The sequence below is a fragment of the Monodon monoceros genome, unplaced genomic scaffold (assembly GCF_005190385.1).
Source record: "Monodon monoceros isolate NGI ecotype Baffin Bay Population unplaced genomic scaffold, NGI_Narwhal_1 Super_Scaffold_2, whole genome shotgun sequence".
NCBI lineage: Eukaryota > Metazoa > Chordata > Mammalia > Artiodactyla > Monodontidae > Monodon > Monodon monoceros.
This window is the reverse complement of record NW_021703776.1, coordinates 2,506,826-2,524,309: the sequence shown is the minus strand read 5'-3', so window position 1 is coordinate 2,524,309 and position 17,484 is coordinate 2,506,826. Positions and strand designations below refer to the sequence as shown.

The 17,484-nt window shown below is 45.4% G+C and overlaps 1 protein-coding gene across 7 annotated transcripts in view; it reads left to right on the top strand.

Moving 5' to 3' along the window:
• The window catches only part of COBL (cordon-bleu WH2 repeat protein), a 257,530-nt gene that overhangs the window by 224,586 nt on the left and 15,460 nt on the right, over positions 1–17,484 (top strand). For all 7 annotated transcript variants that reach the window (XM_029234103.1, XM_029234100.1, XM_029234102.1 and 4 more), the window contains 2 exons: positions 3,739–4,048; positions 16,731–16,828. In XM_029234103.1, coding sequence (XP_029089936.1) covers positions 3,739–4,048; positions 16,731–16,828 — 408 coding nt within the window. The remainder of the gene's footprint in view (positions 1–3,738; positions 4,049–16,730; positions 16,829–17,484) is intronic.

Below are 17,484 nucleotides of genomic sequence, written 5' to 3'. Positions count from 1 at the left end.
ATGAGTTACAAAAGAATGGGTTTTGTGAGATCTTTTTTTTTTTTTTTTTTTGCTCACATACCTGGGAATTTTAAGAGATGAATCCTTATTACGGACATGGTGGGTTCCCCAAGCCCAAGCGCTGTCTTAGGTCTGTGCTCTTCTCTGTGGACAAGCCCTCTCCATGCGCTGGTCCAGAAGACTGTCATTTATCCAGGACCCCTCCTACTCCATGGATTTCAGCCCAAGGAGACCACCTGCCCAGTATCTCTGGCCAGAAGGCCCCAAGAAAGGCCTTGATTGGTCCAGCTTAGGACACGTGCCCATCTTTGGACCACGGTATCAACTGACCAGGTTTGGGTCACATCCATGACCCACATCTCACATCCGTGCCCTGTGGCCAGGAGTAGTGAGGGGGCAGTTAGACTGGCCCAGCTGTTGAGAACTAGGTTAGCTCCCGGAAGGAGGAACTCACGTAGCACAAACAGGGAGGGGGCAGTGCAGATGGATAGAAGCAGCCGCTGTTTTCTATATATGCTTTCAAAGAATGGCAAGCGGAGAGCAGGCTTGTCTCCACACGGGTGAAACTGGGATTTTCTCTGTGTCTCTAACAGGCACTTTAGGATGCTAGGATTAGGGTTATGGTTCAGGCTTTGGAGAAATATAGATTGATTGAGGCCAAGAGTACCTTACTAGGCTCTCTAACTTTTTTTTTTTTTTTTTTTTTTTTTTTTTTTGAGGTTAGTCTTTCGATGAGACATTTTCTCTGGGCGTATAAGCCTGGGGAAACTGACTCTTGACAAATCTCCCTTCATAATGACCAGCAAATAAACAATATCATATCATACAAGATCTTTCATTTGCATTTAATAAACTAATAAAAATGAATCCATTACCAAAATACCCAGAAGATATTTACATTTGGTGTTAGAAATTTTCTTTGGTGACTTTGTAAAAGAAAAACTCAATGGAACTCATGTCAAACTGAAATGATTGTGTTCAACCTGAGGAATTAGTAGCCTTAAGTTAGCACTTTCTTCTTCTTTCTGCTTTACGCCTGAGCTCGAGAATTTTTGCTCTCATTTAGCTGTAATGGCGTTTGAGCCATGGGATTATGTAATTCAGGTGGAGAACAATGGAAGTGTTAATATTCTGGACTCGGGCTCTGTGGCTGTTTATCTGGAAGAGAATGTAATCGTGAATTTATATTTGGCATCTGCTAAAGACAAATTGTGTTTTTCCACATTTGCAAAAATCCCGCAGTAATAACTCTTCAGTTCAAAAAGGTTGTTCACACCTTAAGAGAAGAGCAAACTTGCCAACGCATTAATCAACTCAAAAAGAGCGACTTACTCTTAGGGGTGATAGAAAATAGCAGAGAGGAAAAAAGGCCATGCTTTTTTTCTTTTAAGATTCCTAATTAGTCACCAGTCAACTGTCAAAAATGTTTACATCCTCTCTCTGGATTTGGAATTTCAAAGGAGGATAGAATTCTAGAAGGGATGTCATGCTTATTTTACAGAAAGGGGAAAGGGTTGTTCAAAGTTCTGAGTAGAAATTGGACCGGGCTCTGGGATTCAGGCTGGGTCCCTGGACCACTGGCTTGGTGGAAACCCTCAGGGGCTGAGTGAGGCTAGAAAGTGGGCTGCACAGAAGGATCTGCAGGACAGGACCTGAGGCCAAGCAGCTCCAAGTTTTCCTTTTGTGTCTTAGGCTTCTGTTTAGAATCAATAAAGAAAAAGCAGTTTCCTGCTCCATCATCTTAAACAGAAATTGTCAAAACATGTTATAGTTCATGAGGTTAATGATAGGAACCAGTGGAAAAGAGAAAAGATAATAAGGGAGCAGATGGGGATGTCTGATTCCAAGCTAAAGAGTCTCAGGCTGACAGCGCAGACTGCGGAGAGAATCAGAAACGGCCTGAAAACGAACGAACTAACACTGACCCAGGTACAGAGCCTCGTGGGGATGTCCATTCCCATCTTCAAATCCGTGCCGGATTTGACAGCACTCTCGGAAGTGGTTCGCAGGAGGCTTGAGCCTTAGCACGAGCTCATCTCTCTTACTAGCTGGCAGACCTGCCCGGTGCTCCGAGCATCCTTCCATCCTCCCTCCCTCCTGCCCTCTCTGGATGGCTGGAGCGTCCAGGAGTGACATCTCCGGCAGAGTCGCTGGCTGTGTGGACAGAGTAGCCAGCACACAACATCCGAGGTGTGACAGCTTCTCAACAGACCCACGGCAGAAAAGGCTTGGGTGGTATTAATCCATAGGCAGTGTTTCTTCTCCGGATTTGCCCTCTAATTAAGAGTCTTGCAACAAAAGCCAGGAAGAAAGCTAGAAGAAAGAGGTCATTGTTCAGAAGCATTCACTGCATTCAGACACATTGCCTTGTGCCTTTGCTTCTCTAAACAATTCCTCCCTTGTTTCTGATCTTTATTTGTGAGCTCTTTTGTGAAATGTCTGGTTCCTTTGTTTCTGTTTTTTTGATCTTGTCCTTTTATTTTACTGTTTGGGATCTCCAAGAAACCAGCAGCTCGGGAATTTTCTCCTCGGTGCTCTTTTGGTTTTGTTAACTCTGTGTCTCTAGTCTGCTGTCCAGTTAAAATATTGACGGTGTTGAGTGTGTATTGACGGTGTTATGATGTCACTTGTCTATCAGGGCATGAGTCTGTGGAGTTTGCACTCGGCATGTGTGTAGCCTTTATTCATTTCAGGCATCCAGCAATTTACTTATTGGAGGAACGCTTTTCAAACAAAACACACTGAAACTACAGCACAACACAGTCCCTATTTCCTGGATGGCCATAAGCAGTGCTTAGATCCTATGCCTCGAGGTTTAAACTCTATTTCTACATTCAATTTAAAAAAACACCTCTGGTCTGAGGCTGGTCCAGAGTTCTATATTCCTGTCCTACCACCTCAGCGTTAGGGGGATTCTTCTCCAAGCATGGAGCGTTCAACCTCAAAGCCCAGTAAGGGGGAAATTGGTGCCCACACTCTCCTAACACTTACTGTCCCTCGGAATAGCTGGACAGATGTGACGCGTGGCCGCAGTGCCCCATCGTCACGATTAGAGTCTGAGGGAATGAACTCGGGCCTCCGCAGTAAGTTACAACTCGGTGCATCTTATTCCGTCTGCTGCCCTGAACCACATTCAGTGCTCAGGGCACAGTGACCTCATCCAAGAACACTTTTGTTCTCATTCTTCTACATTTTACTTGAGGGCTCTGTTCTACGAGCATCTCTTATTTAAACCAGATCTTACTCTCACATGTAAAAATAAAGAGAAAGCCAGATGCTGACAATGACTGTCATTAATATTTAAGGCCAAATTGTACATGTCCCTGGGAAGTTAGAAGTTCCCGAACAAGATGAGTTTTTTCAAAGTTTGTTTCTATTTTGAAAACCCCTAGTTTCTCCAAAGAACTCATTTTCAAACAACTTCTGTTAAACCATGGGTCAGACTGGAAACAATTGCATTCACCATGTCGTTAGTTTGAATTTTTTAATGTTGTTTGCTTGTAGTCACATACAGTATAACAATTCCAAAGGTTAATTCAAAATATGCTGATTTTTTTAGGGAAAATGTTGCTGTCAGTCACATATGCACGTAACTCCTTCCAAGTTAAAGTGTGTCCAGAGGGAAGTGGTGTGTTTGAGGGGTCCTCACTCACACCCCAAATTCCAGATTTCAAATGAGTCAGGCAGTGGGGAACTCACTGGCGCGTTGCCTGACCTGCCCTTGTGTGTCTCGTCCAGTGAGCCTGCCCCTGGGGCCTGGTGGTCCCTGCGGTGTGGACGGGGTCCCACCACTGCCGTCGGAGGCCGAGGAGACTGTGTCTGTTGGCAGCTGCTTTGCCTCAGAGGACACAACAGAGGACTCGGGAGTGATGAGTTCCCCCTCGGACATCGTGTCCCTGGATTCCCAACACGACAGCACGAAATCCAAAGACAAGTGGGCCACAGACCAGGAAGACTGCAGTGACCAGGACCTGGCTGGGACCCCAGAGCTGGGCCCCCAGAAGAGCCCCTCGTGGGAGAGGAGTGGCCCTGGGAACTGGCATCTGAGGTGAGTCATGGACGGAGGGAGGTCTTTCGTCCTGGTGACCCAACCGATACTTGTGAGGTCACCGCACCCTGACTGGGGACTTGTTCTCCATAGTTCTGTCTTCATGCTCTTTCTAGCTCTGCAGGTATTTACAAATAATACATAGTATTGGCTTGTTTGTTTGTACATTTTATATAGATGGTACCATACTCTGAGTGTGGTTTTCCACTCAATATCATGTGTTGAAGATTTATCCCTGATGACGTATGTGTTGTTAGTTCACTTATGTATCCATTTCTTAATGAATGGACACTTGGGTTGCTCTGGTTTTTCACCACTGGAATCAATAAGCACATCATACATAGGTCTCCATTTATATACAGAGCTTTTCGAGAAGAGAAATTATTAGACCTTCAGAGAAAACTCACCTGCAACTTTTTGGAATATTGGCAGATTGCTCTCCAAAATGGTGATCTGGTGTCCACGTCCTCCAGCCGTCCCGTCTATAGTGGCCTGCCACTCCACATCCACCGATACGGGGATCAATGGGCGTTGTAGTCATACAGGTGCCCAATGGCATTTCGTGTGGCTTTAAGATACAATACTCTGATCAGTAAGGATGAGCATCTTGTCATGTGTGTATTACCAATTCAGTTTCCTCTTCTATGAATTGTCTTTTCATAGCCTTCTTTTTTTTTAAATTGGGACATTACTTTTTTTTTAATCGTTAATTTCTCTTTAGACAGTTATTTACACACAAAGAATCTCTAAGACAGTGGCTTGAATTCAACTGTTTTATTTTGTTGTATGAAAATTGCTTTTTGATTTGAATAGTGTTGAATTTGTCCTTTTTCTCCTGAACGTATATGATATTTGAATATTTGAGAGATCCTTCTCATGCCACAAAGGACTAAAGATTATCTGAATTTCTTGTAAAAGTTTTAGCGTTGCTTTCTGACATTTGGGCTTCTTGTCTACCTGGAGTTTATTTTTGGGCGTGGTGTCAAGAAGGGATCTATTTTTCCCACTGGTTCCTAGTTCCACGTTGGTCCTCTGTCCAGTTTCCGTATACACGTCGGTCTGTTGCTTGCACTCGTTCCATAGACTGGTTAATCTGTCTCTGCACCAGAACCAGTCTGTCATAATTCCTTTCTTCATTCTTAGTTAGAAAGGCAGGTTAATTCTTGGCAGCTCATCCTTCTTTGTTTTTGTTACTGTTGATGTATAGTTGATTTACAATATCATGTTAGTTTCAGGTGTATAGCATGGTGATTCATTCATACATATATCTATTCTTTTTCAGATTCTTTTCGCTTATAGGTTATTACAAAATATTGAGTAGAGTTCCCTGTACTATACAGTAAGTCCTTGTTGTTTATCTATTTTATACACAGTGGTCTGTACATGTTAATCCCAACATCCTAATTTATCCCTCCCCCCACCTCCCTTTCCCCTTTGGTAAACATAAGTTTGTCTTCTATGTCTGTGAGTCTCTTTCTGTTTTGGAAATAAGTTTATTTGTATCTTTTTTCTTCTTTTAGATTCCACATATAAGTGATATCATACGATGTTGGTCTTTCTCTGTCTGGCTTACTTCATTTAGTGTGATAATCTCCTTTTTCTTACCTTTTAGATAATTTTAAGAACCAGTCACACAATGTTTTAGAAACGTTAATAGAAATAAAGTAGATTTTTTTTCTAAAAAAAGCATAAGTTGATCACCAAAATGAATGAATGCCTTTGTATTTTTCATGTTTTTTTCAGCTTTGTCTAAATGAACACACAAGTCTCTGTCTGGTTAATGTAATTGTAGTGTCAATACTATTTTATTTTGGTTTATTTTTAGCTAACAATTTATCACGAGCCTTTCCCCAGGTGGTTGTATACACCCTCTAATAATGTTCAAGTACAGCTCTTCAATCTTAAGGACAATTCCAAGACCAAGTTCATATTTTATTAGACAGGAAATTAGAAGGTGACAATTGGTCCGTTTTGCCTCTGCCCCAAACAGGGTGCATTGAGCTGAGGTTGGCCTGTTTGCAGAGAAAAACTACGGCATTTCCTTCAGAGTCCACCTAAACATAAAGGAAAGGAGCTTCACGGTAATCCTCAGATCTGTTCAGTTGGTTTGCATTGGGGTTGCACACCCTGAGCTCTACATCTGAAACTAATCAGACGTGTTACCTCAGTGCCCCAGGGATGCTCCTACAAAAGTCCCAGTGGATCTTGCTGGTGTTGACCAGATGTAAAATCTTGCTGATTTCTGTTCAAGGATGGTTCTGTTGTCTGCAGCCACAGCCAGGATAATCACGGGGTCTTGGAACCTGACGCTTTATCCAAACAGGGAGCAGGTCATGTTTTTCTGCCCTCGTCTCTGGGCTGCCACTGAATTTGAGAGTAGTGTGGAGGGGAGGGAGGGGACTCTGGGCCCTGACCGACCCATGTGGGATCCCACCACCACTAACTCGTTGCCTGGCCTTCGAGGGTCCTCCTAACTTTGCTGAGCCTCGAGTTTTGCTTATATCTGTGCAGATAACGCCTCCTACCTGTCACAGGTGTGGGAGCCACTGGGTACCTGTGCACATGCTCAGTGCCTCTTGAATAGCCATTGGGTGGGACCCACTGACTAGATCACACAGTTAGTTTAGGGACCAGAGCACCATGAATTTTCATGGCACATCAACTTGCCTTTTTTGGGCTTTAGAGTCAAAGGAAGTTGAAGATGATCGCTGAACTCCTCAGTCCTGTCTGTGCTGTTCCATTATTTGCCTCAGAAATGGGATCAACTCTCTGCCCATGATTTTTCATGGAATATCTGTAGGTTTTTCTTTCTCAACAAGAGTTGTCTCCATTGACCAATTAAACTTACTCAGAGGCTTCAGCATGGTGTATCACATCTTTATGTCCAAATGCATGACTTTCAATACATTTCAGGATTACTTAAAATCCGTGCCTACTGTGGAAAGCAGGGGTTACAAACTCAGAGGCCACAGAGCATGCGGCAAAGCACAAGTTTTCTCTAAAGAGGGCAGCCCCACAGCTTCCTTACGGTTGTTGCCCTGAGGGATTTACAGACCCAGTGTGGCCGGTGTTGGAAGAGAAGACAGAAATCTAGATTTTTATGTGAGGTCTCCCCAGTTTTTTTTTTTTTTAAAGGCTATAAGTGTTAATTGCTTTAATTTCTTTTTCTCTGATTCCCATTGAAGCTGAGCTTTCCCCATATGTTTGTCGACCAGGTGCATTTCCAGTTTTGGAAAGACTCTGTTTATGGGAGGAATAGTCTTCAAGTTAGAATATGAAAAATATTCAGATGCAAGAAACAAAGATGGGAACTAGAAAGCAGGTAGCAGACGCAGAGATTGTTCCCCGAAGCCTGATTTCAGTTCCCTCCTTGGATACAAACGGTACTGATGCACTGCGGTGGGCACTGGGTCTAGGATGGGACAGGAGCTGGAAAGACGAAAAGATGGACAAGGTCCCCACGTGGAGACGGCCCTTATGTTGCAGCCGGGAGGATGGGTGGTTCATCAAGGGCTGTGACCCACCTGCCATCCAGAATCCAGTCCCCTCCCCATTTGAGAGATTTAGGCCTCCCAAATTTTAAATCTTGGCAACCAATTCAGACTTTCAGGGCCAAACAAAACACATCTACGTGCTGGGCAGGCCAGTCCCAGATGTGCGCTCCACTGACGGCTGGATGCCTTGGTCCGTCCTCCTCTGCGCACTCATTTGCCAACTTTGGAATCGCTACAATTACTCGGGTATCTCCTGGGATATATCTCTTGAAAAATATCACTTCACAATATATTTGGGAAGTTCCACATTCTTGTCTTGGAAGAGGAGAGTATAAAGTCGCTTACAAATTCTGCAGCAAAGCAACATGTGTAAATTTTCCCCTCTGCCTGCCTCTTAATATCCTTTAGAATGAACGTTCCGCTGAGCACCATTTGGGAGATGCTGTCCTAGGTCATCCCCCTTCTGCACTGTCACACTTACGGCATTTACAAATACGCACCTCAGATACGTGGATAGAGAGAGAGAGAATACACTGCTTCTGGTGAACATGGTGCATTCCAGTGATGTGCTCTGAGGCCCTGTCTGAGAATAGGGCATTGAGAGTTGGGACAGCAAAAAGCCTGAAGGGGAAGGGGAAGGTTGGGTCAGTCTTCAGGGGCCGACCGGTCCTGGCCCAGAGAGCAAGTCTGCAAAATTTGTGTGATCCACAATGGAGCAGATGACTGCAGGTGTCCAGACTGGCCCAGGGTCAAGTTCAATGAGATGATAACCCGTGCTTGGGGGTTGGTAGCCCAGAATCAAGCTGAAACGTCCTGAGAGCAGAGCCCACCTCTGTTCATGGAGGTGTGGTCTTGACCTCGGCCACCTGGAAAGGGCCCCGGAGCGGAACACTGCCCAGGGGCACACGAGCTCAGTGATTGAGAGAAACAGTAACAAAGAACATGGTTTCTGATACCCTGCCGTCCCAGGAGAGGACAGGCCTGGTGACAAGGGCAGATGTGTACTCAGTCAGCCTGCCAGCTGTTCCCTTCCTGTGCCGTGAGATGGATGCCCCTGGACCACATTTAGAAAGGGAGGCCACTTGAAGGGGCTGGTACCCTGGTCTTGGTGCCTACTACCGGGCCCTGAATCTACCTCCTGGCTCTGCCCAGCATTGATTCTGACACCTGGATTCTGCAGCTCATCCTAAGGTGGCATTTGTGTTCCCAGGAGGGGTGTTCTTCCTGTGATGATCCAGGACCTGGCTGTGACAGTGAGGCCTCTCCATCCTTGGAATGCCGGACACCAGAGACTCGGGAGCATAAGTTACCCTTTGCCATGATGGGCATGGCTAGGTCTCTCCAAATGGGACACGGGTTCTGACGGATGGTGAAGCTGTCCCCAAAAGTCTCAGACACCCTCAGCTTGCAGAATCTCCACTGTGGCACCAGTTCCCAGGGGAAATAAGGAGTGTTTGTGGTTTTCAACTTTGCCAGGGTGCCCTGTACTATCGCCCCCGCTCTGATCCTCGGAGATTCATTCAGTATTGGAGGGAAGAGTTGAAGAACCTTTGTGACCTGCAAAGACCCCAGTTTGTAAAGTCTGTAAAGTTCTAGTTTGCTGGGCTGTTTCTCCTCTCTCTGCCATCTGCTATTCTGCAGATAGCAAATTCATCCAGACTTCTTTGGCTGGGATTTCCTGGGGTCCCACTTTGACAAATTGGAGGCAAGGACTCTTTGCACCAGAGCTCCTGCAGCCTGTCCAAAGAGCGTCTGTGGGGTTGGCTTCAGCTGAAAGCGTTTTTCTTAAACTATTCGGTCTAGTGGCAAAGTGCACGTCTCCTGCTCATGCACTGAATTTGGAGGCTCTGCTCCTTGCTGCCACGGCTCCAACTTCCTCAAGGGCAGCGCTGGCTGGGCTCCATCGAATGCCCTGACAGCCAAGATTTTGAATTGAAAAGTCTCAAGGATAAATGCCAGTCTTCTAAAGAGAGCAAGGGTGAAGGCTTGGGAATGATTAGAGTGTGCTTTGTGTGCTGTGATCTGAAAATGGTATGTTTTCCATCAAGTCATTCGATTAGATCCAATTATAGTTTTCACTGCAAAATAAATCTATGCCCCCAATTCAAACTTGACCCTGTAAGTGGGACATCCAGTTCCAAGAGTCTTCCTCTCAATTTAGCACAGCCAGTAAATAATCTCCTTCAGGAAGAATTCGGCCCATGTGGGGATTGCCCCTCATGGTGGGGACACCTAGGAGTGGCTTCCACACAGTCCTGCCCTGGGTGGGAGCTGTGTCACCCATGAAAGTTCTCCTTCCAGCTGCATCTTTCCTTCGTGTATGACCCAGGCCGACTCTCCTAATACTTAAAGAGCAGCACGATGTGAAGACTGCCTGGCATCATATCTGCCCTGCCTATTGCTGGTGACGGTGCCCTGGGCCAATGACTTGACCTCTCACTTCTTTTTTTTAAATTGAAGTATAGTTGATTTACAATGTTGTGTTAGTTTCAGGTGCACAGCAAAGTGATTCATGTATATATATATATATATATATATATATATTCTTTTTTTAATTAATTTATTTTATTTTTGGCTGAGTTGGGTCTTCGTTCCTGCACATGGGCTTTCTCTAGTTGCGGTGAGCAGCGGCTACTCTTCGTTTCGGTGCACGTGCTTCTCTTTGTCGTGGCTTCTCTTGTTGCAGAGCACGGGCTCTAGACGCGTGGGCTTCAGTTGCTGTGGCACGTGGGCTCAGTAGTTGTGGTTCGTGGGCTCTAGAGCACAGGCTCAGTAGTTGTGGCACTCAGGCTTAGCTGCTCCACAGCATCTGGGATCTTTCCGGACCAGGGATCGAACCCATGTCCCCTACATTGGCAGGGGGATTCTTAACTGCTGCACCACAGGGGAAGTCCATATATATATATATATATATATATATATATATATATATATATACACATACATATATATATATATTCTTTTTCATAGTCTTTTCCCTTATAGGTTACTATTAAAATATTATTAAAATATTGAGTGTAGTTCTCTGTTCTATATAGTAGGTCCTTGTTGGTTATCTGTTTTAAATATAGTAGTGTATCTGTTAATCTCAAACTCCTAATTTATCCCTCCCCCCTTTACCATCTTGGTAACCACAAGTTTGTTTTCTATATCTTTGGGTCTATTTCTGTTTTGCGTATAAGTTCATTTATATCATTTTTTTTCTTAGATTCCACTTATAAGTGATATCTTGAGATCTTTGTCTGGCTAACTTCACTTAGCATGATAATCTCTAGGTCCATCCATGTTGCTACAAATGGCATTATTTCATTTTCTTTTTGTGGCTGAGTAATATTCCATGGTCTATATGTACCACATCTTCTTTGTCCATTCATCTATCAACAGACATTTAGGTTGCTTCCAAGTCTTAGCTATTGTGAATAGTGCTGCTATGAACATAGGGGCGCATGTATCTTTTCAAATTATGTTTTTCTCCAGATACATGCCCAGGAGTGGGATTGCAGGATTATATGGTAATTCTATTTTTAGTTTTTTTAAGGAACCTCCATACTGTTTTCCACAATGGCTGCACCAATTTACATTGTCACTAACAGGGCAGGAAGGTTCCCTTTTCTCCACACCCTCTCCAGCACTTGTTATTTGTAGAATTTCTGGTGATGTCCATTCTGACTAGTGTGAGGTGATACCTCATTGTAGTTTGGGGGATTGACCTCTCACTTCTACTTTCTCGTCAGTACAATCGAGATCTGCAGTACCACCCCCTAGAACAGTGCCTAACATATTGCCAGCCTTCAGAAATTGATGGCTGGTGTTATTATTGTTGTTGTTGATGTTGTTTATTTAAAACTGCCTGAGGAAGGATAGAAACTTGATTTGTTGGAAATCCTTATAACCTGTGTCTACCTCTGACCATCTGCCTCATTAAACTATTTATAACATCTCTGTTTGAAAAGAACCTATGATCATATTTGTGTACCGATAGATAGGCGGGGGAGAGGCTAGCACTATTTCTAAACTCTCGGATCCTGAAGGCAATCTTGCTGCAATCAGGCAACTTATCCATCTGTGTATCATACTGTGTGTGATCAGTACTGTGAAGCTTGCAGTCCTGGGATCCCTTTGGAGGACACTAGTTCCGCAGAAATTCTGTAAGGAGTCAATGAGACAGATTGGGTAAGTGGGTTGCAGGCTCTGTTTTTTTTTTTTAACAGTAGAACCACACTGAAATCATGTGTAGAGCCTCAAAAGACAGAAACTGTAGCTTCTCCAGGGGAAGGGCGTCTCCCTGTATTGTCCGCTGCCTGCCCACCTTCCGCCTGGCAATCCGTAAGCTCCTTCTCCACCCCCACCTGTCCATGAGTGGTGGACGTGAGGGCTGTGGAAGCGAGAAGCTGTGCCTCTCTTATCTGCAGGGCTGAGGATTTCAAGACGCTTATGGAACTGAGAACGCGCAGGTCATGGGTGGAGGAGCTGGGCTCCGGTCCTGGCTTTTCAGCCCTGGAACTTTGTAACTAGAGGAGCTCTGTGAGCTAGGAGCTTTAGAGATGTTTTATACCTTCTAGACCTCTGCAGCTTTGTAGTTATAGGAAGGAACTTTGTGACTCTAGCATCATTTAGAAACATTTTATATATTCTAGATCCTGAAACTTTGTAACTATGAGAACTTTGTGACCACAGAAACATTTAGAAATAGTTTATGCCTTCTAGAACCCTGCAATTTTGTAACTACAGGAACTTTGTGCCCACAAGAGCATTTAGAAACGTTTAATACCTTTCAGAACCCTGAAACTTTGTAACTGCACTAACAGAGGAGTATTTACAAACATTAAGATCTTGGAGAACTATGCTGTAGGTACAGTAGCCACCAGCTAACTTTGGCTCCTGAGCCCACCGGATGGGTAGCCCAAATTGAGATGTGCTGTGAGAGTGCAATTGCACCAAACATATGAAAAAATGAACTTTTTAATATTAATTATATGGAAATGACGATAATAATTTGGGTTAAATGTTGAGTTAGAGTATACTAATTAAAGTTAAGGAAAATTAACATTATTTAATGAAAAAATAATCTTGCTTACTTTTTACCTTTTTAACGTGACTACAAAAAGATTTTAAATTACATGTGTAGCTCATATGACATTTCTGTTGGACCCTGTTGTTCTAGAACTCTGAAGCTTTATAAATACAGGACCATTTGTACACGGAATGGGGAAGTTAAGCACATATTACTGTCACCAGCCATCTCTTTTCCCAGGCTTCTTACCTTTAGTTTATCAAGTAACTGTTTTGAAATCGCATGGGTTGGTTTGGTTGTTGTCAGCCGTTGAACCTGAAAAGGACATCTTTTTCCTCTCAGACTTTGCTCGTTTTCTGCGACTGGGTAAATTACCTAAAGAAACTTTCCTAGCCACATCAAAAAGAAAAATGACTTGATGTGCTGGAATGGGGCAGAATCAGCCCGTGCTTTCTTCTTTCTCATATAAAATTTTTTTAAAAATGAAAAAGCACCTGTTTGCCCAGGTACTGATTCCTCGTGACTGCTGTTAGTCTTCCATGGGAGTGGGTGGGGCCGTCGCCAGACCCCGCCCCTGAGGCTGCTCCACTTCCGGGAAGACTCCCGCTTGAGGCCGGCTGAGCCTCAGACGTTAGGCAGCAGTGGCTTGTCCGCGGCTGTGGCCTTGGCAGAGTGACCCTCCGTGGGAGGGAAGGCTCCCGGTGAGGTTTCTCCAACACGTGCAGCTGGTATCGGAATGCCTGTGCTGCTTGTTTGCCCTTCATTTCCTTGGTCTTAAGCCAAAACAAACTGTCCATAAGAAACTGTCTATCTTCGAGTGGGGTGTGTGTTGGGCGTAAGGAATGATGCCTGGGAAAGGAACATCTGCGCAGTTGACTTTCAGCTAAAAAGAGGTGCTAATGCTTCTGGCCAACTGTGATTCTTCAGGGGCACGCAGGAGGGCCCTCTTGCTGAGCCCACAGAAGCTGCCCTCCAAGCCCAGGGACCAGGTGCTTCCAGCTGGCTGTTACAGGGAGAGAGGAATAGCTGTAATCCATCGGCAGCCCTTTGAGGAGAAGTGGATGGGGTGGGTGAGGAAGGAAAAGCAAATTCTGCTAAGTCTCCCCCTCCTGAAGCTGTACATTGGAAAGCATAATACATACATCACACTGGTTGGGGCTTTTGCCAGATGACCCATTCACCCAGAATCCAGAGTGTGGTGGGTCCTATCCCGCATCAGGAGAGGCACCGGCTGCAGAAGCCAAGTGGTCCACAGGCCTGGCCTTGCCCCGCCCCGAAGGTGCTCGACAGCCTTGGGAAAAGCACCGGCCAAGGACCTGGGCTCCTCCCTCCACAGCGCTCCCAAGGCCGGTGGCTTCTGTCGTGTGTCCACTCTCTCCTCCTGGACAGGCAAGGCCCCGGTGAACCAGATCCACCCTGGGGCGTCAAGAGCAAAGCCAGGTGAGAGGTGGGTGGGATGTATCAGTGGAGTGTGGAGCTGAGCATCTGGGACAAACCTGGGACATGTACAAGAGGCAGACGGAGGAAAGGGGCGGGCAGGCAGGCTGAGCCAGGTGGAAGGCAGAGGACGCGGTGTAGGGACCCCGGACTTCACAGGGGGCCTGACGGGAGGTGAGACGGGCAGGCGGAGAACAGGTCTGAAGCCCTGAGCTTGGGGCTTTGCCACTGATGGTCATACCAGGCAGCTCAGGCCGGAGCATGGGTGGGAGGAGCGTGGGGAAGGGCTGGCTCAGGCCTTGCTGCAGTGCCTCCTTGAGGAGTTAGGATTGTCGCACACTGGTTTAGGGTCATCTCAGGGATTGCTAGGTACTCAGGAACAAAATAAAATTATAAACGCAACATGCCACGTGTATTGGGCATGGTATCACACACATGTAAATGGCTTTTCATAAAAGAATTAGTACTCATTAGAGGACCAAAGGATCATTTTAGATGTTGCCCATTTCAGACATTGCCTTATCAATCAAGCTGCTTTGTACCAAAATGAGCATACTTCAAAAAAAAAAAGTATGAAATATTTGCCGTAATCCATCCATTTCAACAAATCACACTGGTCGGCGATGGTGCCTAGGTTTCTGCCTCACCCTTGTCCACAGACACAGGTTACTTTTCGATCATCGTGACCATCCTGTGTGGAGCTGCATGTCTTGATTTCTTCACGTGACATGCCGGCTTAAGCAGCGATCTGTGTTTCCACCTACATGGCATGGTCGTCGTAGGATGCAGTGACGGGGGGGACTCCCTGCTGCTGGAAGCTGTAGAGACCTCCCCATGAGTATGATGAACATGCTGGTGTTTATGTTTTTCCTTCCATAGCATTATTTTCCCAAGGCAAATTATCAAAAGCGAGGCTAATGAACCAACGTTCCTGCAGAGTTAAAGCTATGCTTTTGCTTCTTGATGTACACATTCCCGTTGCTTTCCAGTTAACACCAGGAGCAACAAGTTGAGAGTCTCAGATTCACGGAGTTGTCGTCAGTCTGGGGTGACCTTCTTTCTCCAGTGTACGCTTTATGAAATAATATCATCAGTGGAACTTCTAAATTACTTTTTAATTCTTTTTCTCCAAAGGGTGCATTATTTTAGTTTAGTTTAGTTTTTATTGAAGTATAGTTGATTTACCATGTTGTATTAATTTCAGGTATACAACTAAGTGAATATGTATATATATGCATACACATATATATATGTGTATATATATATTCTTTTTCAGATTCTTTTCCCTTATTGGTTGTTACAAAATACTGAGTATAGTTCCCTGTGCTATAGTTTTTAATTCTTATTAATATCATTCTGTTCCCATGGAACAGTGTGATTTTGCATACTTTGAAGGAAAGGCAAATACTTTGAAGGAAAAGTATAGACATAATTTTGTTTGGCTGGACTTTAAACAACTTAAAGTAGGAGGCAGCATTTGAAAAGTGCTCTGTTTTCCATTTCAAACGCTGTTTTATAGAGCCCTTTCCATTTTTTTCTCTGCCGTACACTTTATTGAATATTTAAATGAGATTTATTTAAACCACCACATTCCATGAAAGAGAAAAACACAAGTTTAGTAAATGCATTCAATTAAGTCTTGGGGCAAAAGCAACAGGAAACGCAGCCTTGAGCCTCCCGTGGTCGTTGTTAGTTGGTCCACAGCCACACAGATCTCGGCCAACGCTCTTTGTTTGCCGTGTCAGAGGACATTAGCTGAGACGGGTCTGGAAGCCACTTCCTGGCTCCAAAGGGACACGATCACCAAGCAAGAAAGGCTCATTTATCAGAACACAAACTTTGCTACATAAGTGAGGATGGTACAAAGCATATTTCAAGCATCATTATCTCGGCCTGATTAGTAATGATGGAAATCGGTCCTCGATTTTAACGGTCAGCGGGAAAGACCTTCAGCTTTCACTGAAGAGTGACAATCACCCCATATGTGTCTCTGTTCTTGGCACAGCAAGAAAACGGAGACAAGAGCCTTTGCAAAGGCTGCTTTCAAATTGCTTTGGCAGCCGTTGTCTTGTGGATGCAGCTGTCCAGGGACACAGATAAGGAAGGTCCAGTTATCCTTGGGGGGATGGGGGGACATCTCCCTGGATGCCCGGGTGGCAGCACCACGCGGCACCTCTGGATACATACGTGGCCAGTCCTCCCCGGTTCTGGAACCCCTGTGAGCTTGGGCTGCGCCATCCTGAGCTCACGCGGTTGCCTCTCTGTGAAGCTGCAATAAGGACCTCACCTGCTTTTTATCTGCTTGTGAGGTTTATCATAGGATGATCTGGGCAAAAAAGCCCCAAGTAGGTCCCCGCGTGGGAAGGCTGCATGAGGCACTGGAGGGCACTGCGTGGCCCCCCGCTGTGGGCATTTTCCCCCATCCAGTTAAAACCCTGAGGGGCCTGGGGAGGGGGATGGGCTGGGGAGGCTGTCACCAGTGTCACTGCTGCCCTGAGGTTTGCTCTAGTCGTGGTGTTCACTGTGCACCACACACACACACACACACACACACACACGCACACACACACACACCATCTGCGTCCCAGTAGGTCCAAGGGCAGCAGTGGTCCAATGCCTTTGGAACTGCAAGAATTTGACTATGAGTTGTACCTTCTTCAGATATTTCCAGAAAAGAGTGAATTACATAAATAATGAGATAAACGAATGCTCTCCCTTTCTGCTTGGTCTTCCCTAGAAGTGGAAGAGTTGCTCCAGCCTCACATGAGGATGAAGACCTATTCATGACCGGCCAGTTCCAGAAAACCCTTGCAGAACTGGACGAAGAGCTGGAAGGTAAGCAGCGCCTGCTCCTGCTTGGACCTTTGCCCCATGTGGCCGGCGCTCTGAGGGTTATCTTCTCTGGCTGAACTTTATGGCATCACACGGGGAAGATGTCTGCAGAGGGAACGCAGCTCCGTGTGAGGAAGGCCGGGACTGGGGGCTGAGCACACAGGTGAGCACAGCTCCCTGGAGGGGACCTTGCGTCTGGGCTGCTGAACAGCCCCGAGGAAAGGTCCGAGCAGCTGCTTGAAACCTCCTCTGAGTAATACTGATTTTGCACATTAAAAAGTCTTCCATACACATGAACAGAATAAAAGTTCTCCAGTCCTCAAATGAGTTAGGGAAACACTGGGTGCCACACAGGCAAACAGGGCTGTTTATTAAACCTCCAACCCTGTTACTTGCTAATATGTGGGCTGACTTTCAAAGGGAAACACAGAACACAGCGTGTTGACAGGGACCCCTCTTAGAGTGGGGCATCCCACAGCACTGCGATTCTGTGCATATATCGGAGAAATAATAGTGTAAGGCCGAAGCAGATGCAAATCAGCTCAGTAAAAACTGGAAATCTTTCAAACGAAGGCACAGAGTGAAAATCAACTAGGAAGTAGATATTGGCTGTGCCCTCAAAGAAAACAAAACAAGAAGAAGGAGACAGACTCCAGAGC